General features: G+C 32.2%; 1 protein-coding gene and 1 pseudogene across 3 annotated transcripts; both read left to right on the top strand.

Moving 5' to 3' along the window:
* Window positions 1–2,152: 2,152 nt before the first annotated feature.
* LOC149144474 (putative E3 ubiquitin-protein ligase RHY1A) lies at window positions 2,153–6,023 on the top strand (annotated as a pseudogene). The gene is made up of 3 exons (XR_016264502.1): window positions 2,153–2,388; window positions 5,117–5,239; window positions 5,411–6,023. The product of XR_016264502.1 is annotated as a putative E3 ubiquitin-protein ligase RHY1A (transcript).
* A 12,939-nt stretch (window positions 6,024–18,962) lies between these two features.
* LOC149144473 (putative E3 ubiquitin-protein ligase RHY1A) lies at window positions 18,963–22,955 on the top strand. Of its 2 annotated transcripts, XM_089448389.1 has the most exons (3): window positions 18,963–19,196; window positions 22,032–22,153; window positions 22,325–22,955. In XM_089448389.1, the coding sequence occupies exons 1-3, from the start codon at window positions 19,059–19,061 to the stop codon at window positions 22,689–22,691; spliced, it is 627 nt and encodes a 208-aa protein (XP_089304515.1). In that variant the 5' UTR covers window positions 18,963–19,058; the 3' UTR covers window positions 22,692–22,955. The 2 variants fall into 2 exon arrangements, with proteins under 2 accessions (XP_089304515.1, XP_089304516.1); XM_089448390.1 differs by lacking the exons at window positions 22,032–22,153; window positions 22,325–22,955 and adding an exon at window positions 19,808–20,038.
* Window positions 22,956–26,120: the final 3,165 nt, after the last annotated feature.

Genomic DNA, 26,120 nt, shown 5'->3' with positions numbered 1-26,120 from the left:
GTCAATTTCCTCTAAAAACATGGTGAGAGGTCAAAGAAAAATAAGTGAAAAGGGTGTCTTTTCAATGGTGTAAATACTATCAAAACAAAGGCCTCACATCTCCCCCACACATGAGACATTGCATGTCCTCATGCAAGTAAAATATATGGGTGTTGTCTTGTCCAAAAAGGTGTCTTCCAAAACTGAGAAACCTTTTTGAATATACTTCATCCTATAAGGACCATATCACTATATCCAAACTGGGACCTTTTTACTTCTTTTCCTTGAGATTTATGTTCAATGTTCTATTATGAAGTGTCATCATCTAAGTTCCCTTATACCATATCCTAGTTTCTGATGCTAGTTTTGTATTTTCCTCTTAAAGATGGTACTTTGTTCCTCGCGGGTCACATTTTCATTATATATGTAATGGTCCAAGATCCTGAGTTCTTTGAGTTTTTCTTTAATATATTAATTCTTTTATTGTTTTTTCTCTATTCCATAGAGGTTGGGTGATTAATGGCATTTGGAACTGTTGTTTGTTTCACTATTTCAAAGTATTTATATTACAATCAAAAGTTTCAAATAATAATGAGGAGGGGTCAACAAACTCATTTTCTTGATACACAAATGTCTTATTCTTAGAGAACCTAGTTCTTGATTTCTTGGACCCTTCTATGGGCCCTTATTACTTGTTGCGATTTTTTCTATATCCATATGTATGTACTTGGTGGCACTTTTGACTGTTGACAATGAAATCCCCTTTTTTTCTATATCATAGGGCGTTGTTGCTTACCCATACTTATTGTAAACCTTTGAGGTGTGGATAGTGGAGTTGGTACATTTTGTCCCCGCCCTTTCCTAAATTCTTTTATTTGCTTAGGTTTATTTGTGGGACTAGTATAATACTCACCTCGGTCCTACTCAATGTTAATAGTAATGATATTTCCTTCCTCACATGCTTCATTATTAGGACAATGCTAGCATGAAATACGTTCAAAGAAAGTTTCCATGTATCATTCCTCTTCCCCGGCTTTTCAACAATCAACAATTTGATTAATACGTGGTGGTATAAGCAATGATTAATGTTTTTAGGGTTACATTGATTTTGTTTTGACATATTCGCTCTAAAGATAAAATGAAAAATTAAATATATCAGCTATCTAAAAATGCAAAAGAAAATGAATGTGGGATAGGAAGTTACTTCCATACATTTAAATGGCATAGTCTAACTTATAGATGAAATAACATTTTTTTATCCAAATTCACAAAAATTAGGCAATACAATTTCAAGATTTTTTGTTCTTTAAAATACATTTTTGAATGCATAAATGGATTCAACACTTCGAAAAATCTAGGGGCACTTGAATTATGCAGATTAAACAATTTAAACTCAAATTTTTAAAAATCTCTATTGGATTTTGATAAAAGTTAACCAAAAAATGATCATGAAAAAAGTCATTTCGTCTATAGCTTAGACTACACCTTTAGAAACACTTGTAACAAAATTTTTAACTATAAACATTTATCCCCATCATACAATGGAGATTAATATCTAAATAGGCTTTGTTGCAAAACCATAGGTCAATATCATGGTTTATCAATACCACATGCCTAAAAAGGCATAACTCAATTCATATGGCACGTGTTTATTCACCATTTTTTTAATAATCAATCATATTACTTGGGAAACTAGATTGGAAAATAACTAAAAAATAACTTGGGAATGAGTGTGTACATTTTCATTTGACACTGAAAAACATTTCACTTTTGAATGTGATGCTTTCGGAGACATCAGGGATAGTTATGAGAATATGTTAGAATTGTTAGAAGCTTGGACCAGCTCATTATCAATTTGAATAAGAAAATGATTGAATTGCAAAAAGGTGAAAAACAAAGACACTAATGGTCCCATAAACTATTTTTAATTGAATGGAGATTAAAATATCATTTCACTTTTCTGTTAAAAAGTAAATTAAAAATAACTACTTCTTATTGAAAATAAATCTCAATTTTTTATTTAAAATATTTTACTAAACTTAAATCCTTATCCACTAAATAATTATAAATAATTAAATTAAAATTCTAAAATCTTATTCCAAATATACTTACTTTTTAATTAAAAAAAATTAAAAACATTATAAAAGCAAATCAAAACCAGCCACATGATATATATGGTAGGAAGGCAGGGGATTGAAATAGTCTTGACATTCCGACCACATTACTTCGGGGGAATTTTCAGTTGTTTTGGTTGAAATTCCAGTAGCTGGAATGCTGCCAGCAGTGCACGCTCGTCGACGGTCTTATCTCGGAGCTGTCTCTTCAAATCATAGCCAGAATTCTTGGGCCGCTGGAAAGACAAGGCGTGCCGTGCCCTTTGCTGATCGCGGAGCTGCAAGCAATCCAATGGTAATGTCTCTATTCTTTGATCTGTGGTTTTGCTGAATTGCTTTTTCATGCCGGATTAGTTGGTTGGTAGATACCTCTGTAACAGATTTGATTTTGACAACTGAAACTCAGAGCTCATAAGTATAGACCACAGTGACTGAAAATACTGGGTTTTTTGTTAAAATAAACGAGCAGGTTTTTTTTATGAAGATAAATGAACAAAACCCTGATGATTGTCTTTGTTCCTAAGACTTTTGTGGTTCAATTTTCTCGGGGGACATGATTACCCTTTCATTATAACCAAAAATGGCTTCTACAATTATCTCTGGTCATGAAAAATGGCTTCTACCATTGTCTATGGTGGGAATGGTGGTGATGAGGTTTGGAACCTATATTGTCTGTATACATAAAATTAGTCCTAGGTATGTGTTTGTATGGTTAGCTCTATTTAGGAAAATTATAATTGGTTTGGTGATGCGTTGAGAAAGATTCCTCCGCCATTATTTGAACTTTCCAAATAACATTGATGACTCTTTTTTGACATCTTGGTTTACAGGTGGTGAAGCTCACTGCTTACTGGTAACATCATGCTTATTGGGTATCAATGTTCGCATGGTGGTTTGAGAGTTTCACACTCTGTTGTGAAATTTCAGTCACCACAATATATTTATTCACAATTTTGCTTATTGTAGTGTTGGTGAACAGAGACACTTTCTGAATCTCCATTTTCAAAAAAAATCATCAAAGCTACCAGTTAAGAGATGAATTTTAAAATTCCATTAGTTTACCTTTACTGCTCTTGAAGAGCTAGCAAGGCCTACGCATACGGGCCTCAACTTATTACTCATCTCATATTTATTTTTTTAGGTTTTGAAAGTTTTTTTAACTCTATATTTTGATAAAATTTGGTTTAAATACAATAGGAATGTGTTGGAATTATAAGTTTGATTGTAAATTTTGTACAATTAGAATGGTCTAAATTTTTTTAAAATGTTGAATCTATTTTTACATTCAAAAATAAATCTCAAATAACAAAATAACATAACATGATTTGACTAAAAATTATTTTATCAAATTCCAACCAATTGCCCTCTTATAAACATGTTACTTCCCAAATATCTGTTGTCATTCGATAAATGAGTGGAAATCTACTCTTTTCTTTTCAGTGTCTATACATAAAAAAAGATGGATTCCTACAAGTTTCAGTCTTGATTCTTGATCCTATAATGTTTTTAAAGCTTGAAAAATTAGAAATATCTCTGGCTCTTAATCGTGATGAAAAATAATGGAACATTTTTTATTAGGTAAGTGTGCAAAGAGTATTGGTGTTCATAAAGACTTCTCATTCTCTATTTGTGAGCAATGGCAACTAATGATCCAACCTCTTCGTACTTGTTCTGGGATTTTAAGATGAATTTTATGCAGTATATTTTTGTTGTATACACGGTTTCTTATGTAGCACTGGGTTGAAGTGTAAGTGTTAGTTGAAATTGTAAGTGTAGTAATCTATTTTTTGAAGCGATTGGAGTGGGTTGAAGAAATTTTCACAGAAAGAATGTAAGATTTATACTTACTGTTTTGAGTGAATTGGGGCGTGACCCATCACTGATATTGATATGAGATAAATTGTAAATGGATAAACCATGATAATCAAATTGCCTATGGTGAAAAACACTTGTACCTAATAAGAATGGAATTACGCCTAAATCCCAAACTTGGCCAAATCCACATATCCATGCAGCCAGTTCCACTGGGTTATTGGAGTTATGGCCTCAGAATTGGTAGATGAACCTTGCTATGTTTCCTTCATGATCGCTGAATACTCCTCCATGCCCTAGCTAAGCCCAGGTTTCCTTTAGAGGCTCTATTGGAATTGTTTTTCTTCATTGCCATGGCTGATGGTCTGTCAATTGATTGATTGTCTGGGACACTAATTAAGTTACCCTCTTATTAGTTTGTTGTTAATGCAATTTGTTGAGATTCCTTTTATATATTTCTTGCATCTATTTTTTCTGTTTTCCTAGACCTTCGAGATTGGATGTCTCTTTCAAACTTGATACAAATTACAATTCTGCTAGCTTACATAGTTTTACAAAACTGCTTTTCTATTTTCTGCATACAGGGCATAAACTCAGGCAGAATTGTGAGATCTTCATGTAGAACTTAGGAAAATAGTCAGGAGTTTTAGGGGTCACCTTTATCTTATATTACAGTAACTAGGAGTTTGGTCTAAAGGTTAATGGGCGGCTGTTCACCTCTGATCACAAATTTCTGAGTCACCTTTATCTTATATTACAATAGCTAGGAGTTTGGTCTAGAGGTTAATGGGTAGCTGTTCACCTCTGATCACAAATTCCTGAAAGCATGTGTATCATTTGTAGACACGCCTGTTGGTATTCTTTGAAATTAGGAACCATAGGCTTTGACCCTGGAGAGCTCATAATTCCTGTGGCTCCCTCTGATATCATGTAGACTAGAAATTTTCTTTGTATGTTATATGCATTTGGTGTATTTGTCAGCATATAATATCATGCTATTGGGATTAAAACCTAGGGTTGGATTATATATTTTAAATTTAAAGTTTTTAAGTAAAAGAGGCTATCGGAATTGAATTATCTTTCCATTTCCACTGTTAAGAAACTTGCAATGTTGAGTGAACGTCAAGGCAGAGAGATCATGACATATCGATCCTTTTCTCAAGTATATATCCACATATAGCAAGACGAGTAACATTTTATTCCTATGGTAGACAAGACCTATAACCCTGTACCAGACAGACCAGATTGATAATGATAACCTCAATGAAGTTTATACTGGAGGCACGGGAACGATTGGAGGAGAGACTGAGGGCATCATCAACATCGAATAGGAGGTTTGTATAATTATTCTCAACTCCAAGAACTGTGTATATGAAGCTGTTTTATATTGAAAAAGCCTTTAAGACTGTAGATTGGTGAGCATTTGTTTGGGTTTGATGTTTAATTTGTCCTTCTAACCTAACAGATGGATATTGATCTGGGTAAAATCTTTTATTTACATGCAGGGATAGTCATGTTAGGCGGGTTAATAATAGAGAACAGGTTTATGTTGGTGGTTTGATTGCTGAAGCAAGGGAACCATCGGAGCTTGTTAGAGATATCCAGCCAACTTCTGTGGGAACAAGTAAAACATGTATTGATCTTCTAAGAAAAGAGATATATGTACGAGAAACAAAAGGAGGAAATTCTTGGTTGAAGTTAAAATCAAGAGCTTCTGGAAACAGAGGATTGTGCTGTTTGCTTAGAATGTTTCAAACTGAATCAGGTGCTTATCCATCTTACATGTGGCCATAAGTTTCACTCATCTTGCTTAATTCCGTGGTTGGATACAAATCAGCATTGCCCATATTGTAGGGCCAACGTTTTACCTTAGTCAATTTTCATCTTACACTTTTAAAGTATGAGATGTTTCTGTAATCCATATCAGAAAGTTGAAACACAGCTTTGACATGGGTTCAGCAGTTGTGGAAGTAGCTAGGAGTCCTTCAGCTGCATGTATATATATAGTATGAGTCGAGAATTTGTTTATTTTGAGATAGTTTATGATGGATGGATCCCTTTGCTATGTGTACATGCAGCAACGAATATAATGTTTTGTAAATATAACAATAAAATCTTGTGCATTAATTCATATAAGCTAAAAATTGCCCTTTTCTCTTTTAATTTTGTTATGATTATTTAATGATTGATTAAACCCGAAGGTCCATCCTGGATGGTAGCTGAAAACAGGAATGCTGTCGCTGGGGAAAAATTATAAATCTTAACTGAAGAGGGAAACATTTCAGCAAGATATTATTTAGCAAGATATCTTCTTAATTCAGACAAAAATAAGAAAAATGAAAATATTTTATAAGCCCTGTTAATTACTGAACAATATAGGTGGGACTATTGCAAATTGATTCTAAACACCAAAATTTCAGAAGTCGCCAAAATTCTAGAGGCCGAAGTTGAACTAAATAGTAAAACTTAAAAGTATGCATAAATTTAGCAAAAATAAGTAATAATATATAAAAAAATCATATAATATATATATATATATATATAATACAAATCATCAGCGAAAAGTTTTAATAATGAGCCATTTTGTTTAATTATTGATTAATCTTCAAAAAAATTAATCAATAAATATAAGATGTCAATGATTCTATTTATTTATCTAACTACACCTGTTGTTTATATATAAAAGTGTTAATGAGCATGACTTTTGGTGTGATAGTTTTGTATTACTTAATAACAATAATATGTTTATAATTATTTTCACTTAACACATTATAATAATAGACATTCATATATATTATTGAATAACTATGATGTAAACTAGTATGTGTTATGCATCTTTATAAATATCAATGTTGAGGGGTAATTAATGCACCATAACAATTTATTATTGGGCAATAACCCCTACCAAGCTTTTACACCCACTTTGTCATTCCATCAAACAAATTTCATTCCATCCAAAGCCTTGATCAAAGCATCAATTGCATTGTCTTGAGTCTTTTACTACACTTACTTTGATATTCTTTGTTCTTGAATGCAATTTGTTATTTTTTTGTCAAATAAATAGTGTTTTCATGGTCTCACATAAGATCATGGGTTTATCTTGAAACAAATATCTCTACAAAAACATTGCAACCAAGCACTTCCTTAAAAGTTTCTATAGTGATGATGTATGTTTCCTTTATACTAGATTGGACAACCACTTGTTTCCTTTTGTTGTAGCTCACAACACCTCCCAACAAGCTAAAAATATAGACACTTTTGGTATCTACATTATCAACAAAGTTAAGAGTCAACAAAGTTGTGCACTTGAAGCTTGTTGTTTCTCTCCCCATTACAAGAAGTAGCATAATCCTTGTTTTTTTGTAGATATCTCAATATTGTCTTGACAATTGTCCAATGTTGTTTCCTTAGATCGGTCATAACCCTAGACACAACTCCCATTGCATGAGATAACTTTGGTCTTGTGTAGTGCATGAGCTTTCCAAGCATATTGAAATATGTCATTGTTACCACATTTTTTCTTCTCCCTGCATAATCTTAGGACTCATGTCATATATAACAATACCCCACTTGAGATGGAGTATTAACTAGGATACACTAGTCCATCCTAAAGAGTTCAAGAATGTCTTAAACATACTTCCATCAAGTAATTTATAACTTTCTATTCTTGTGGTATCTTATCACCTCCATACCCAAACAATAATGCAATGGACCTAGATCCTTCATGATCATGCTTGCTTGACTAATACCTGCCCAATACCTTAGAATCAATACTCAAGGTAAGATCAATGTATAAGACCAAAATTATGAAGTGAATATCTTCCTATTCCTGGTAGACACAATGATCAACTTGACTTCTTACAAAGTCTTGTCCAATCACATACCTATCAAACATGTGGTACCACTTACCTTGCGCACTACAATAGACCATACAATGATTTATCCAACTTGCACACCAAGCCTTTTCTCCCACTTAGTTCAATTTGTTTGGGTGTCACATTAAGATTTACTCCATGACTTGTCCATGAAAATATATTGATTTCACGTCCATATGCTAAATTTCTTAATCATATTAGTGATTATTGCCAACAACCACGTAATACAATCTTATTTGGCCACTGGGGAGGGGTTCATCATTATCTATAGTCTCAACTTGAGAGTAACCACATCTATTAATTGAGCATTTTATCTCTCCACAAAACCATCAACTCTATACTTCTTCTTAAAACACCCAGCTACAACCAACGACTTTCCTATCTTTGAGGAATTCTTGCGAATGCCACAATTGGTTTGGGGCAATAGCCGTTATTTCCCCTATGTCTTTCTTCCAATGAATTGCCTCATTATGGCTAATATCCTCTTTCACATTTACAGGTTCATCAAACATGAAATATAAGGCAAAATAGCTAAATCAGAAAGCTCAAAACTATACCTAACAGGCACTTTTCTTTGCCAAAGACTTCTTAGGTCTTGATTTCCTTGATAATTTTCAGAATACTCACTATCATCTTGAAATTGTTCAACATCATCATGAGTTCACTAATTTCCTGTTGTTCTTCTCTAGCAATGTCATTTTCTTGACTTATACATGATTAGAACTCAATTTTGTGGCTTTGACGTGATTGTAACATACATCAACATTTTCATTCGCTTAACTACCTAATTTTCAATTCCATATTGTTGTGGTTTAACCTCTATAGTTATCTCACGTTGTACCTAATTTGTGTAAACAAAATATATATCATGATATTCTCCAAGAGGCTTTTCTTTGAAGATCATATATCAATTATGTGTATGACACTATTCAAATCCACAACTAGTATTCCTTGATCCCTTCACTATGGCCAATATGAGTGTTGAACGCACCAAAAAAAGTTGTTGAGTTTCTACATGTTTTTCATAGGCACATGCAAGTGTCACATCTAAAACTCTAATATTGATACAAAAGTATTTTTTCCACTTCAATCAAAATTCCTTTGGTGTCTTATCACTCAATATGGATCTAGATGATAAATTGTTGACATAATTTATTGTATGCACAACTTCAGCCCAAAAATGCTTTGCTTAATCCAATGTCCACCTTCATGTTTCTAGGATTTTCCAACAAGGTCTTGTTCAATCTTTTAACAAATCAATTTTATTGAGTTGAATGTAGTTGCATCTTCATTATAATATCATGTGACTTACTAAATGCATCAAATTCTTTGGAAAATACTCACCATATTTATTACTCCTCAAGGCCTTCACTTGCTTGTTAGTTTTCCTTTCACTTTGACCACAATTATTTTGAAGACCTCAAGAGAATTGTTCTTAAACTTTATAAAGTACACCCCTGAATTTATAAAGGAGTGACTGAATATTTAGGCCTCCCAATGGAAACCACATCCATTGGCTTACAAATGTCTGAATGTACAAACTCAAGAATGTGCATTTCTCTAGTCACTTGAAGAAAGAGGAACTTTTTTATGTTTCCCATAGACACGTGCTTCAAAAGCTAAAAAGAATCAAGGTTTATAGTTTTTAATCCATAGGCAATATTCTTGTTGCATATCTGTTGTAGGGTCTTTTCTCCAAGATTCCTCATCCTTCATTGTCACAACATCAATCTTGACATTTGTATAGAGTTGAGCAGGTTAGGGTTAATCTAGACAATGGAATTCTCATTCATCTTGTCTTAATCCTCTTGCTTCATAATATCCAGGATTTTATCCTTAACACCAACATCCTTCAACACTCTCTCAATAAGGAAATATGTCATTTTCAATTTCCAAATATTGAAGTTGTCATTGGTAAACTTTTCATTGCTTGTTAGAGCCCATTTTCTACTACTTAAGTCCTTAAATCCTCGTACTGAAGTTGAGTTGAATGAAACACACCAAACTAAATCGCTTGAATTTTAGAGAAATAAACTATGCCTAGATTTGAAACACAAAAACATTCAAACATAAGCTCTCCTCTAACACAATGATTCAGAACATAATTACCAACTTAACAAGAATTGTGACTATTTGAAAACACTTTTGGAAGAAATCACATTGGTAGATTTAGGACAACGCGTTTCAAACCAACTTGTGTGGTTCACCATCAGGACAAGATGAAAAATCAGATCATAGCGGCAAGTTAAATAGGGAGATAAAACCTTCTAACGGCTATAGGGATAATGGCTATAAAAACGACTATATTTAACTAGATAGGAAAAAGAGACAAAATTATTTTTATTTATTATTGAATAATTATAAATTAATTAAATCAAATTAAATATTAACTCCAACATATAATTATATAAAACTAACATGACCCAAAATATATAAATAAGAGTAATTAAACAAATGATTATAACCAACTCTAAAACAATATTCAAAGAAAAATCACTATTTTAGTCAAAGGGGAAAAAATATTAAAGGGTAATAGAAATGATATCAAATGTATAAATATTATTAATTAATTATAAAACTAAAAAAAGAAAAAATATTATCTTTAATTATAAAATAAATTTATATGTAATATGTTTAATTTTTTTTAGTTATTCGAAGGCTTAGGCACCAATGGAAAAAGATATATATATTTGCCCCAGAAAACCCATATTTTCGGGTAAAAAACACTAACATCAACCCCCAGATAAAAGATTTGTATCTTCAAATGTGGATTTCTTGACTCATTTTACTTATAATATTTGATGATGCTTTTATGTTTCCAATATTGAATCACCAATGCCTCATGACTTACATAGAGTTTGAGAGTACGAATGAATTGGAATTTCCTTTGTTCTTTTGAGTGTATTCTATTTGTACTCTTTGCATCAAATTGTCATGACTTGCTTGGTGTTGGATTTGAATTGGTTTCATATTTTGCATTTCTTCTGAATTGGTTTCATATTTTGCATTTCTTCCATCAGATGTCATGTGACAATCCATTGCTTTCACTCATTATTAATTATATGACTGATGGCTTCACGTGTTTTAGTGACCTAACACATAAGATATATAAACAACAAAGCCTCGTGATAATTTCATAGAGGAGCAACTATTTCCCCAACAATTGATGGGTATTTAACATTATTTAAATGCAACAAGATGCTAGAGACAAATATATTAAAAGATTGCACCTCAAGATTGATTGACTTAAATTCGAAGTCGTGTTGAACATGGAGTGATGTGGAGGGAGAATTTATGGCTAAGGACACCATAAGGTCATATTGTGGCTCATCCAAGACTATCCAATGATTCTTTACATTTCTTGTGATTAACTCATTTAATTCTTTGGTGTTCACAATTACGTTAAGTATTTTGGATACTTTGTGAGTCAAGTAAATGCTTGAATGAGGATGTTAATCATTCTACTCAACACCCACGCTCTTGAATGAACTAATAATGACTTTGTGGATATACAATGTTACTTAATTCTTCATGAAAATCTATGCATGAATTGTTTGAATATGAATTTTGATTGTATAAAATGACAACTAGTAGTTTTGTGCTTTTATTTACTACAATGATTATTTTTTGTGGCTTATGTAATTGAATTATTTAAAATCCTTACAAATTGATGCATATGTGTGGGTTAAGTAAGTCTTACTCATGGGATTGGAAATGTAGAGACAAATGATGACCATTCAATAACATCAAGTAGATGGATGTTGGATTAGTAAGAACATTAAGTGAATAAAGTGGAACATACATGATTATCATGGATGTACTTTTCCTTTAGGCTCTTGAAAGACATATTTTGATAATTTGCATCAAGACTCTCATTAATTGCTTGGATTCATTGGATGACATATTTCATTATTTCTGATGATTCTAGTCTAATTCAATTTATCATGTTTAATTTTTATTCTCATTTTCTTGCATGTCCTTGATCATGCATAAGATTATCCTTTCCTCATCAATACATTTGATTTATTACTGGCTTATGTAAGCTCATGGTTTAACATATTTACCCTATTTTTTTGTAGGTTATCAGACACATATCCATGGGATTAAAGATAATATAACATGGATGGAATACATACATAGAGTATTTGATTATAATGAGGAAACACTATGAATGGAATTGGTACTTTAGCCTGTAAGAACCTTTTGTGAATATTTTAGGTTGTTCATCAATAGACCACTTGAGCATATCTAGGGACTCACAACTCAAAGAAATTGATAGAGTTCAATTTTGATGCCTATAAATATGAAAATGAAAATTTCTTTGGTTGATGAGTAATTTTGGCTTCCCAAATTATGAAATCTATACAAATGAAGTCATAGTAGGGATCCAATTACTTGTTGGAAATATCACCACGCACTCTATACTCAACAATAAATAGTTTTTCAATTTGAGGTCCAATGAAGAACTCATGGCATTATTAAATAGAGAAATCAAGGGATTCTACCAATGCTAATTTTAGTTGATTTTTAAATTATCCAATTGGAATCATTACATTTTTTTTTAAATATCTTGAGCATGATTTTGATGATGCTTGATGAGTCTAAGGATTCAACCACTAAGTTTCAACTCTCACTTTGAAGTGTTTATAATAACCATGAAGGCGTTGGAGCCCCAATGACTTCATGTGATTGTTGATGAGCCAAAGAAGATTTGAAATCACCAAATAACTACGCAAAATCAAATATTCAGATAATGAGAGCTACAATTCATTGTGATAAATGAATAAATAACATTGCAAGTTATTCATGAAGCTTTCATTTTCTTTGGGATGAGTTTAATCAAATAAAGGGTGAACATGCTTACCTAGGGAGCTTATTGGATGCCTTAGTTAGTGATTTTCCTCATGAAGTACAAATTGATGGATTTGTAGGATGGAAATCCTCTAAAGCTATTGATTGAGCCTTGATGGTGGAGGTCAAGGGAGTTTTGTTTTCCATGACAAAGAGAGGTTTTAAAACTTACCTTTTTTATGTATTTTTCCCAAGAAATGGAAAATTGTTCTTGTAAAATCATTCATTTAATATTATTTTCCTTGTGGTTGCATAGCCATGGAAAATAGTCTTTGTGATGTAAGAAACCATTAAAAACCTTACTTTGAATGATAACCTGTTTCATATCTAAAACAATAATGCATATTTTTTTAGTGAAGCTAGTGGAGTTAATCTCCCATGCATGGAACACTTTCAAATTAAATCAAAAGGCAAAAGATGGAGCAAAGAGTATTTCAATGAAATGGATCACATTTATTATACCATCAATTCCCTAGTGAATTCAAAATGTTTTATTGCAAATGGTATGGGTGGAGGAAATACTTTTGAAGTGGAGATTTGGAGCCACTTTGATGCACTTTTCTAAAAAGGGTTGTAAATTTCTTGCTAAAGTTTAATGGTCGGGATAACACATTTAGAGAATATTTAGATTTGTAAGGTTAGATTTTTCTTACTAAAAGCACTGAAGAAGTTGTTTGTTGTAGGTTATTTTTTCTCACCTTTTAAGAACAACTTCAATATTGGTATAATTAATTACCAACCAAATCAATTCATGGTTGGATGCAACTCAAACAAGTTTTCAAAGTCTCTAATGTTAATGATCAACTAGAGGCACTAAGTCATAAATTGTATGAGATTCACAAAGAGAAACATGAAGCTGTTATATATTTTAGTATGAGGTTTCTATAGATTATTATTGATTTCACAAAAATCATAAGCCTTTTGAGCAAGATATATGTGAGTGATATTTGCTTGTTCTCTACATTGACAAAGAGAAAGGCCTATTGTTGCCATGTGAGAAGAAATTTCGAAGTAAAAATTGTTCGCAATTTGAATCTCTCATCTTCACATTCATGCAAACTAAACCCAAAAATCCTAACATTAAATGAGGTGAAATATTTAGAGAAGGGAAATTTGTTATCAGAAGATGGAATCAAGAATATAGAAGGCACTAGTATGCAAAATAGTCCTACACAAAGCTTTGACCATAATGAGAATGCCACATCAATTGAATGTGTTTTAGAAGAAGTACCTTTCATTAAATTGGGAGACAAAGACTATTATATGAAATCCCATGAAATTTCTTGTATAGGGCATAAGGAATGAATGATGAATTCATTGTACTTGTCTATCACAAACATTAACATGTTCCAAGATCCTAAATTTTGTTATCACTATGTTGCATGACTCTTGTGAGGATATTAAGCCATATGTATGACAAAGTTGTGGGATACACCACCCACATACAATCTAGAGTTTGATTTCCACAAAAAAATTGAGAAAAAAATATAAATTCTATTGTATTTATTATTTATAATGCCTCCTCCCAACAAAATTCCATGAATGAAGTTATTGAATCTCCAATCAATGATATGATTTTAAAAGGCAGTGAGTCCTTGATCCTTAATGAGGATTGTAGTACAATACAATAACAATAAAATCCTATGGAAGGTGTGATCCTTTATCTAGAAAAATTAACCACAAGCAACAAAGGTAAGGATAACCATAGTAACCATAGAAATCATTAATGCAAAACAACCAAGCAAAGAAGATGATATGGTAATTAAATTGTCTCCAAACTCTCTTTCTTTTCAATGATTATGTTAGCATATTTTATGACATCATTCAATATTGGATGGAATTATTATCTCTTTAATTCCTTTATGTAATAATAAGCATCTCATACTTCCCAACTTGAAGGAAGTATAGAATACTCACATCTTTTAAATTATGCATTTCCTAATATTACAACACACACACAACTATACAAATATTTGAAAATCTTGGATGTAGGATTATCCTTTGATGATTCAATTAGCACTATGTCTTTACATGGTTTTTTATGTGCTAGTGTGGTTAGGGTAGGAGAAAATTACTATGATTTTATTTAATTTGTCTTTCACACTTTAGTAATTCACTTCATAGTTAATTTTGTAAGGTAATTATCTTTCTTTAATTATAGATTTTGTTTTAGGGTATTTTATGAAGTTGTATTCTAATTAGATTATCTTGCTTCAATTTTTTCTTTATTGCTTTGGTTTGATTATAAATGCTTTTAGTTTCTACTTTGTTTCTTTTCACAAATTTGTTTATAATTGCTTTCATAGAGTAGTTTTCATTCTTTAATTTCAAAACTGCAATTTACTTTATGTTTTATAGTTTATTAACACAAAGAATAATTTGATAGGCCTTTAACATGACTTTATGTTTGTTCCACCAATGAGGGACTTATATCCTATTTTCTTCACCAACACAAATAGTATGTGGACGTTTATTTTTGAACTTTGTCTCAATCGTTTACAAACATCTTCGTCTTGTGAATGCCTCCCTCTTAGGTGTAACTTTCACACATCAAAATATTGTCTACATAATAGAAATCAAGCCACTAAAAATCAAGCCTTTGAAATACTCTGTTCAATTTTGATTTCAAGGCTCTATCTTTGGTGCAACTCCATTGCAATATATAGCAACCCAACTGAACTAGATATCTCAACATTGTTAAGGTTGAGACACTAACATGATTTGATGTGTAGGTTCAATTTTGACTATAGTGCTTTGTTGGTTGCTTGCTTGTAGTAGTTGACAAGTAAACTCTATCTTTACATTTAGTTTCAATGTTCTTCTGGTTTGAGTACTATGGAAATCAATGATCCCACTAGCCCACTATCATTTCAAAGATATGACGAAAAATAGGCTAGATGAAACTCGTATTGGAATAGGAGAGTGTTGGCTTATTTATATGCTAAACCCTGTTACATTAAATTATCAATATGGGATTCATAAACTTTGAAATGTTGACACCGTATATATAGGATTAGTGGATGGGATTAGATTAATTATAAGTCCTATTACATTGAAGGAAACAAAATATGAAATGGAACTACTAAAATCATTAATTGAAAGTTCTATAAAACCATTTTGTTCACTAGATTGATATTTCAGAGATGCTTTACTAAACCTAAATTACAATCTTTCATTTGTACGAGGGTTCAAATGTTCTTTCAATTAAGAGTAAAAATTATGTTATCCTTTCAATCTTAAATGAAAGTGGGCCATTATGGGAAAAAACAAAATCATGACCCTACAAAGATATTTCAATGACTTGGTGGAGGTCTCAGGAATGCCTTGCTAGGATTATATTATAATATTGCATTTGAGGATTGAAATGTCCTTGTAGTTTAAAAAAAGCTTGTCTTTCTCTCAACCTTCAATGTAAATGGATCCCTACAAGAAAACATGAATCACAACAATTTTCATAAGAAAGAAGAAAAAAATAAAGGTTATATCATATAGATGACATTGGCTAGTGAGGCTTCAATGGTTCAAATTAACCACAAAATGTAGCAAAGAAGGGGAAGCAATGACATTGGCTAGTAATCCTTTAGTTGTCATATAAAAAGAAAACACACTATGGAAGCAATGGCGTTGATTGGTTAGGATTTAGTTGTCACATTATCCATGAAAATCAAACACAATGTGGAAGCAATGGCATTGGTTGGTTAGGCTTTAGTTGTCACATTATCCATGAAAAATAAACTGTGTGTGAATAGAGCGCATAATCAAATGAAAATAGGGTATTTAAAACCACAAATTTGAAGTGTAAAAGCCAACTAATATAATGTATATAAAGCCATGAATCTCATAATGCAAAAGTTAATCAATGCAACATATGTAAAGATACGAATACGAAATGCAAAACCACAAGTAAAGAAAGTATAAAAACCATAGATATAAAGTTTAAAAGCTAATGAAGCATTGAGTATATGCTTCAGCCAATATAAAGTATCTAAAGTTACGTACTCATAACATAATAATTAGCTAATGCATTATCGATTACAAAATGTAAAAACTAACTGATGCATAGTATATAAATCAAAATATGGAATATGAAAAAGTAAAGCACACAAATCTAATGAATAGAAATCTACTTATGTATGCTAAACCTACGGAATTAACGGTATCTCTAGCTAGGTTTGAGGGGCCATCCTAATTGACTCAAGCTATGAAAGACTAGCAAAACTAATAACGCACTATACACAAGATCATTTCTTAGAACATTAGCACCACAACTTTTTCATTGTTGAAATAAATATTTCAACATTACTATCATATGATTTCTTAACATAAATCCCTTCCTCGTGAATCATGAATGAGATAAATGGGGTTACATTGCTTCATGTCTAGCTAATATTGGTAATTTTTGATATTATCATGACACGGAATACATGATAATATCACTTCATTGTTGACCAAGATCGCATCTACCGCTACTACATGCCTTGTTTGGAAGAGGTTTGGCCATCAATTTGTTTGCGAGATAGCACAATCCTCATTCATCCTAGGGATGGTCCAACTAACACTAGACGATATTGAGGTCCTTGGGAATAAAACCCAGGAGGTGGATTTTCCTTTGCAAGCTAGATGATATGCTAAATGATGAGGGAAATTATTGGAATTACATAGGAGTTACAAGATTTGAACTTTCATTAGTAAGAATTCAACCAAAAAATATTTTTAACTTATCAAAAGTGCTGTTAAATATTGAAATTGGCAACTTGTTACCCTGAGATGTCAATTTCCTCTAAAAACATGGTGAGAGGTCAAGGAAAAATAAGTGAAAAGGGTGTCTTTTCAATGGTGTAAAAATTATCAAAACAAAGGCCTCACAGGCCTCACATCTCCCCCACACATGAGACATTGCATGTCCTCATGCAAGTAAAATATATGGGTGTTGTCTTGTCCAAAAAGGTGTCTTCCAAAACTGAGAAACCTTTTTGAATATACGTCATCATATAAGGACCATATCACTATATCCAAACTGAGACCTTTTTACTTCTTTTTTTCCTTGAGATTTATGTTCAATGTTCTATTATGATTTCCTTCCTCACATGCTTCATTATTACGAACAATGCTGGCATGAAATACGTTCTTTTCAAAGAAAGTTTCCATGTATCTTTCCTCTTCCATGGCTCTTACAATCAATAATTTGATTAATACGTGGTGGTATAAGCAATGATTAATGTTTTTAGGCTTACACTGATTTTGTTTTGACATATTCCTTAGACAATTCCAAAGATAAAATGGAAAATTATGTAGATCACTTATTTAAAAATATAAAAGAAAATAAATGTGGGATAGGAAGTTACTTCCATATATTTAAATGGTATAGTCTAATTTATAGATGAAATAACATTTTTTTTACAGAAATTCATAAAAATTGGACAATATAATTTCAAGACTTTTTGTTCTTTAAAATACATTTTTGAATGCATAAATGGATTCAACACTCTAAAAAACTCTAGGGTTACTTGAATTATGCAGATTAAACAATTTAAACTCAAGTTTTTAAAAATCTCTATTGGATTTTGATAAAAATTAACCAAAAAATGTTCGTGAAAAAAGTCATTTCTTCTATAGCTTAGATTACACCTTTAAAAACAATTGTATCAAAATTTTTAACTATAAACATTTATCCCCACCTTACAATGGAGATTCTTAATATGTAAATAGGCTTTGTTGCAAAACCATAGGTCAATATCATGGTTTATTGATACCACATGCCTAAAAAAGCATAACTCATTTCATATGGCACGTGTTTATTCAACAATTGTTTAATAATCAATCATATTACTTGGGAAACTCGATGTGGAAAATAACTAAAAAAAACTTGGGAATAACGAGTGTGCACATTTTCATTTGACACTGAGAAACATTTCATTTTCGAATGTGATGCTTTCGGAGACATTAGGGATAGTTATGAGAATATGTTAGAATGGATTCCTTGGCATTGTCTTTTCAACCATAGAATTGTTAGAAGCTTGGACCAGCTCATTATCAATTTGAATAAGGAAATGATTGAATTGCAAAAAGTGAAAAACAGAGACACTAATGGTCCCATAGACTATTTTTAGTTGAGTGGAGATTAAAATATCATTTCACTTTTCTGTTAAAAAAATAAATTAAAAATAACTATTTTTATTGAAAATAAATCTAATTTTTTATTGCTAAATTTAAATCCCTATCCACTAAATAATTATAAATAATTAAATTAAAATTCTAAAAATCTTATTCCAAATATACTTACTTTTTAAAAACATTATAAAAACAACAAAAAAACCAGCCGCATTATATATGGTAGGAAGGCGGGGGATTGATACAGTCTCGACATTCCGACAACATTACTTCGGGTGAATTTTCAGTTGTTTTGGTTGAAATTCCAGTAGCTGGAATGCTGCCAGCAGTGCACGCTCGTCGACGGTCTTATCTCGGAGCTGTCTCTTCAAATCATAGCCAGAATTCTTGGGCCGCTGGAAAGACAAGGCGTGCCGTGCCCTTTGCTGATCGCGGAGCTGCAAGCAATGCAATGGTAGTGTGTCAATTCTTTGATCTGTGGTTTTGCTGAATTGCTTTGTAATGCCGGATTAGTTGGTTGGTAGATACCTCTGTAACAGATTTGATTTTGACAACTGAAACTCAAAGCTCAAACTAACTTCAGAGCTCATACTTATCTGACATCCACATAAGTATAGACCACAGTGACTGAAAATACTGGGTTTTTTTGTTAAAATAAACGAGCCGGCTTTTTTATGAAGATAAATGAGCAAAACCCTGATGATTGTCTTTGTTCCTAAGACTTTTGTGGTTCAACTTTCTTTGGGGACATGATTACCCTTTCATTATAACCAAAAATGGCTTTTACAATAATCTCTCGTCATGAAAAATGGAAAATGGCTTTTACAATAATCTCTGGTCATGAAAAATGGCTTCTACCATTGTCTAGGGTGGGAATGGTGGTGATGAGGTTTGGAACCTATATTGTCTGTATACATAAAATTAGTCCAAGGTATGTGTTTGTATGGTTAGCTCCATTTAGGAAAATTATAATTGGTTTGGTGATGCGTTGATAAAGATTCCTCAACCATTATTTGAACTTTCCAAATAACATTGATGACTCTTTTTTGACATCTTGGTTTACAGGTGGTGAAGCTCACTGCTTACTGGTAACATCATGGTTATTGGGTATCAATGTTCGCATAGTGGTTTGAGAGTTTCACACTCTCTTGTGAAATTTCAGTCACCACAATATATATTGTAGTGTTGGTGAACAGAGACAGTTTCTGAATTTTCATTTCCAAAAAATCATCAAAGCCACCAGTTAAGAGATGAATTTTAAAATTCCATTAGTCTACCTTTACTGCTCTTGAAGAGGTTGCAAGGCCTACCCATATGGGCTTCAACTTATTACTCATCTTATATCTATTTTCTTATATCTATTTTTTTTTAGGTTTTGAAAGTTTTTTAAATATATATTTCGATAAAATTGGGTGGAATCACACGTTTGATTTGTAAACTTTATATAATTAGAATAGATTGATTTTTTTTGAAATATTAAATCTATTTTTACATTCAAAAATAAATCTCAAATAACAAAATAACATATCTCAAATTCCAACCAAAAGTTCTGACATATATAATAATTAGACAACTCACTTTTTAGTTATCCAAATATTCCTTGATACGCCAGTTGGCCTGTTGCCCTCTTATAAACATGTTACTTCCCAAATATATGTTGTCATTCGATAAATGAGTGGAAATCTACTCTTTTCTTTTCAGTGTCTATGTATAAAAAAGGACTAGAAATTTCAGTCTTGATTCTTGATCCTATAGTGTTTTTAAAGCTTGAAAAATTAGAAATATCTCTGGCTCTTAATCGTGATGAAAAACAATGGAACATTTTTAATTAGGTAAGTGTGCAAAGAGTATTGGTGTTCATAAAGACTTCTCATTCTCTATTTGTGAGCAATGGCAACTAATGATCCAACCTCTTAGGCACTTGTTCTGGGATTTTAAGATGTATTTTATGCAGTATATTTTGGTTGTATACACGGTTTCTTCTGTAGCACTGGGTTGAAGTGTAACTTGTAAGTGTTAGTTGAAATTGTAAGTGTAGTAATTTAGTTTTTGAAGCGATTGGAGTGGGTTGAAGATATTTTCACAGAAAGAGTGCAAGACTTATACTTACCGTTTTGAGTGAATTGGGGCTTGCCCCATCACTGAGATTGATATGAGATAAATTGTAAATGGATAAACCATGATAATCAAATTGCCTATGGTGAAAACAATTGTACCTAATAAGAATGGAATTAGGCCTAAACCCCAAACTTGGCCAAATCCGCATATCCATGCAGCCAGTTCCACTGGGTTATTGGAGTTATGGCCTCAGAATTGGTAGATGAACCTTGCTATGTTTCCTTCATGACCGCTGAATACTCCTCCATGCCCCAGCTAAGCCCAGGTTTCCTTTAGAGGCTCTATTGGAATACTTTTTCTTCATTACCATGGCTGATGGTCTGTCAATTGATTGATTGTCTGGGACACTAATTAAGTTACCCTCTTATTAGTTTCCTGTTAATGAAATTTGTTGAGATTCCTTTTATATATTTCTTGCATCTATTTTTTCTGTTTTTCTCGACCTTCGCGATTGGATGTCTCTTTCAAACTTTGATACAATTTACAATTCTGCTAGCTTACATAGTTTTACAAAACTGTTTTTCTATTTTCTGCATACAGGGCATAAACTCAGGCAGAATTGTGAGATCTTCATGTAGAACTTAGAAAAATGGTCAGTATAAGGAGTTTTAGGGGTCACCTTTATCTTATATTACAGTAACTAGGAGTTTGGTCTAAAGGTTAATGGGCGGCTGTTCACCTCTGATCACAAATTTCTGAGTCACCTTTATCTTATATTACAATCACTAGGAGTTTGGTCTAAAGGTTAGTGGGTGGCTGTTCACCTCTGATCACAAATTTCTGAAAGCATGGGTATCATTTGTAGACACGTCTGTTGGTATTCTTTGAAATTAGGAACCAAAGCCTTTGACCCTGGAGAGCTCATAATTCCTGTGGCTCCCTCTAATACCATGTAGACTACATTTTCTTTGTATGTTATATGCATTTGGTGTATTTGTCAGCATATAATATCATGTTATTGGTATTAAAACCCAGGGATGGATTATATATTTCAAATTTAAGGTTTTTAAGTAAAAGAGGCTATCGGAATTGAATGATCTTTCCATTTCTACTGTTAAGAAACTTGCAATGTTGAGTGAACGTCAAGGCAGAGAGATCAAGGTATATCGATCCTTTTCTCAAGTATATATCCACATATAGCAAGACGAGTAACATTTTATTCCTATGGCAGACAAGACCTATAACCCTGTACCAGACAGACCAGAATGATAATGATAACCTCAATGAAGTTATACTGGAGGCACGGGAGCGATTGGAGGAGAGACTGAGGGCATCATCAACATCGAATAGGAGGTTTGTATAATTATTCTCAACTCCAAGAACTGTGTATATGAAGCTGTTTTATATTGAAAAAGCCTTTAAGACTGTAGATTGGTAATCATTTGTTTGGGTTTGATGTTTAATTTGTCCTTATAACCTAACAGATGGATATTGATCTTGGTAAAATCTTTTATCTACATGCAGGGATAGTCATGTTAGGCGGGTTAATAATAGAGAACAGGTTTATGTTGGTGGTTTGATTGCTGAAGCAAGGCAACCATCGGAGCTTGTTAGAGATATTCAGCCAACTTCTGTGGCAACAAGTAAGACATGTATTGATCTTCTAAGAAAAGAGATATATGTACCAGAAACAAAAGGAGGAAATTCTTGGTTGAAATTAAAATCAAGAGCTTCGGAAACGGAGGATTGTGCCGTATGCTTAGAATGTTTCAAACTGAATCAGGTGCTTATCCATCTTCCATGTGGCCATAAGTTTCACTTATCTTGCTTAATTCCGTGGTTGGATACTAATCAGCATTGTCCATATTGTAGGGCCAAAGTTTTACCTTAGTCAATTTTCATCTTAAACTTTTAGACTATGAAATGTTTCTGTAATCCATATCAGAAACACAGCTTTGACCTGGGTTCAGCAGTTGTGGAAGTAGCTAGGAGTCCTTCAGCTGCATGTATATATATAGTATGAGTCGAGTATTTGTTTATTTTGAGATAGTTTATGATGGATGGATCCCTTTGCTATGCGTACATGTAGCAACGAATCTAATGTTTTGTAAATATAACAATAAAATCTTGTGCATTAATTCATATAATCTAAAAATTGCCCTTTTCTCTTTTAATTGTGTTGTGATTATTTAATGATGGATTAAACCGCAAGGTCCATCCTGGATGGTAGCTGAAAACGGGAATGCTGTCGCTTGGGAAAAATTATAAATCTTAACTGGAGGGAAACGATTCACCAAGATATCTTCAATGTAAATTTAAGATTCAGATAAAAATGAAGAAATATGTTTATGAGAGATGAAATTTTTTCATAAGTTGCGTTAATTATTGAATAATACAGGTGGGATTACTGTAAATTGATTTCAACACCAAAATTCCAGAGACCTAAGTTGGAGCTAAATAATAAAACTTAAAAGTGTGCATAAATTTAACAAAAATGAATTATATATATATATATATATATTTTATGAGAAAGAGAAATAATAGAAATCATCAGCTAAAAGTTTTAATAGTGAGCCATTTTGTTAAATTATTGATTAATCTTAAAAAAAAATTGATAAATAAATATAAGATGTCAATGATTCTATTTATTTATCTCACTAACTCTGTTGTTTATGTATAAAAGTGTTAATGGGCATGACTATTGGTGTTTTGTATTACTTAATAACAATAATATATCTATAATTATTTTCACTTAACACATTATATTAATAGACATTCATATATAGTATTGAATAACTATGATGTAAACTAGTATGTGTTATGCATCTTTATAAATATCAATTTTGAGGAGTAATTAATACACTAACATTTTATTACTGGGCAATAACCCCTGCCAAGGTTGCCATCAAACAAATTTCATTCCATCCAAAGCCTTGATCAAAGCATCAATTGCATTGTCTTGAGTCTTTCACTACACTTGATAGAGTAAACTTTTACTTTGATATGCTTTGTTCTTGAATGCAATTTGTTGTTTTTTTGTCAAATAAATAGTGTTTTCATGGTCTCACATAATCATGGGCTTATCTTGAAACATATATCTCCACAAAAACATTGTAACCAAGAACTTCCTTAAAAGTTTCTATAGAGATGATGTATGTGGCCTTTACACTAGATTGGGAAACCACTTGCTTCCTTTTGCTATAGCTCACAACACCTCCCAACAAGGTAAAAATATAGACACTTTTGGTATCTACATTATCACCAAAGTTAAGAGTCAACAAAGTCGTGCACTTGAAGCTTGTTGTTTCCTTCCCCATGACAGAAAATAGCATAATCCCTGGTGTTTTGTAGATATCTCAGTATTGTCTTGACAATTGTCCAATGTTGTTTCCTTAGATTGGTCATAATCCTAGACACATCTCCCATTAAATGAGCTAACTTTGGTCTTGTGTAGTGCATGAGATTTCCAACCACATTGAAATATGTCACCGTTGCTACATTTTTTCTTCTCCCTGCATACTCTTAGGACTCATGTCATTAGACAACAATACCCCACTTGAGATGGAGTATTAACTAGTATACACCAATCCATCCTAAAGAGTTCAAGAATATCTTAAACATACTTCCATCAAGTAATTTATAACTTTCTATTCTTGTGGTATCTTATCACCTCCATACCCAAACAATAATGCAATGGACCTAGATCCTTCATGAGCATGCTTCCTTGACTAATACCCGTCCAATACCTTAGAATCAATATTCAAGGTAAGATTAATGTATAAGACCAAAATTATGAAGTGAAGATCTTCCTATTCGTGGTAGACACAATGATCAACTTGACTTCTTACAAAGTCTTGTCCAATCACATACCTATCAAAGATGTGGTACCACTTACCTTGCGCACTACAATGGACCACACGATGATTTATCCAACTTGCACACCAAGCCTTCTCTCCCACTCAGTGAATCTTATTTGGCCATTGGGAGGGGCTCATCATTATCTATAGTCTCAACTTGAGAGTAACCACATCTATTAATTGAGCATTTTATCTCTCCACAAAACCATCAACCCTATACTTCTTAAAACACCCAACTACAACCAACAACTTTCCTATCTTTGAGGAATTCTTGCAAATGCCACACTTGGTTTGGGGCAATAGCCATTATTTCCCCTATGTCTTTCTTCTAATGAATTGCTTGATCATGGCTAATATCCTCTTTCACATTTATAAGTTCATCAAACATGAAATATAAGGAAAAATAACTAAATTAGAAAGCTCAAAACTATACTTGTCAGGCACTTTTCTTTGCCAAAGACTTCTTAGGTCTTGATTTCTTTGATAATTTTTAGAATACTCACCATCATCTTGAAATTGTTCAACATCATTATGAGTTCACTAATTTCCTGTTGTTCTTCTCTAGTAATGCCATTTTCTTGACTTACACATGATTAGAACTCAATTTTGTTGATTTGAAGTGATTGTAACCTACATCAACATTTTCATTCGCTTAACTACCTAATGTTCAATTCCATATTGTTGTGGTTTAACCAGGGAAAATTTTAAGAACCACCCTAAATTTATATGTATAATAAATGGGTGAATCCCCATGATACATAGGAAAAATGGGAGGTGTTTTTCTCACTAATATAATTTGTATATGTATATATATATATATATATTTTGGCGAATCTCTCACCAGATTATATTATTTTGTAAGGTCATGGCGAATCTTTCACTGAATTATAAAATCTTGTAAGATCTTGGAAAATCTTTCACTGAATAATAAAACATTGTGAAGTCTTGGTGAATGTTTTGTTAAAGTATGAAACCATATATGATAATAATAAAACATATTCATCAAACTGTAATATACTAACATACGTGTTTGGAAAAAAGAATCATAATTTTCACTTCCTACAAACAATGTTGCAAGTTTTAGTGGCCATGTTTGTCAAGGTAGGAGAGATTAATTTTTTCTCTACCACTTTGGTCAAGCTACCAGTTTTGCCAAGCTATCAAATTTCTCTCTTATTCCATAGACTCCAACTGTGAGATAAAAAAAAAAAACACATCAAGTTTGTTTACCCAAACACGCCAACAAGTAGCAAGCCCCAACTATATAATATAATGAAGTAGTAGGTATTCCAAAGGCTTGAAGGGGATCTAGTGGAAAGAAGTGACTGTTGTCAGAAGCCTTCCAATCAATATATAAATATGTAAATGTAGATTTATTATTAATTTAATTGGAAATATTCAATTAAATAATAAAATTTAATTACGTCTCTCCCAATCTAAATTTCTTATTAGCATAATTCATT

This window comes from Pinus tabuliformis, chromosome X (genome assembly GCF_031772625.1).
Source record: "Pinus tabuliformis cultivar Carrire ecotype Pingquan chromosome X, CPIR1, whole genome shotgun sequence".
Lineage (NCBI taxonomy): Eukaryota > Viridiplantae > Streptophyta > Pinopsida > Pinales > Pinaceae > Pinus > Pinus tabuliformis.
The sequence above is the reverse complement of the archived record's forward strand: the minus strand, read 5'-3'. Positions and strand labels throughout refer to the sequence as shown.

Coding starts and splice junctions, on each gene's coding strand:
- LOC149144473 (XM_089448389.1), top strand. CDS start 19,059: ATGCTGCCAGCAGTGCACGCTCGTCGACGGTCTTATCTCGGAGCTGTC. Junction 19,197..22,031: donor GAGCTGCAAGCAATGCAATG/GTAGTGTGTCAA, acceptor TTCCTATGGCAG/ACAAGACCTATAACCCTGTA. Junction 22,154..22,324: donor TCATCAACATCGAATAGGAG/GTTTGTATAATT, acceptor ATCTACATGCAG/GGATAGTCATGTTAGGCGGG.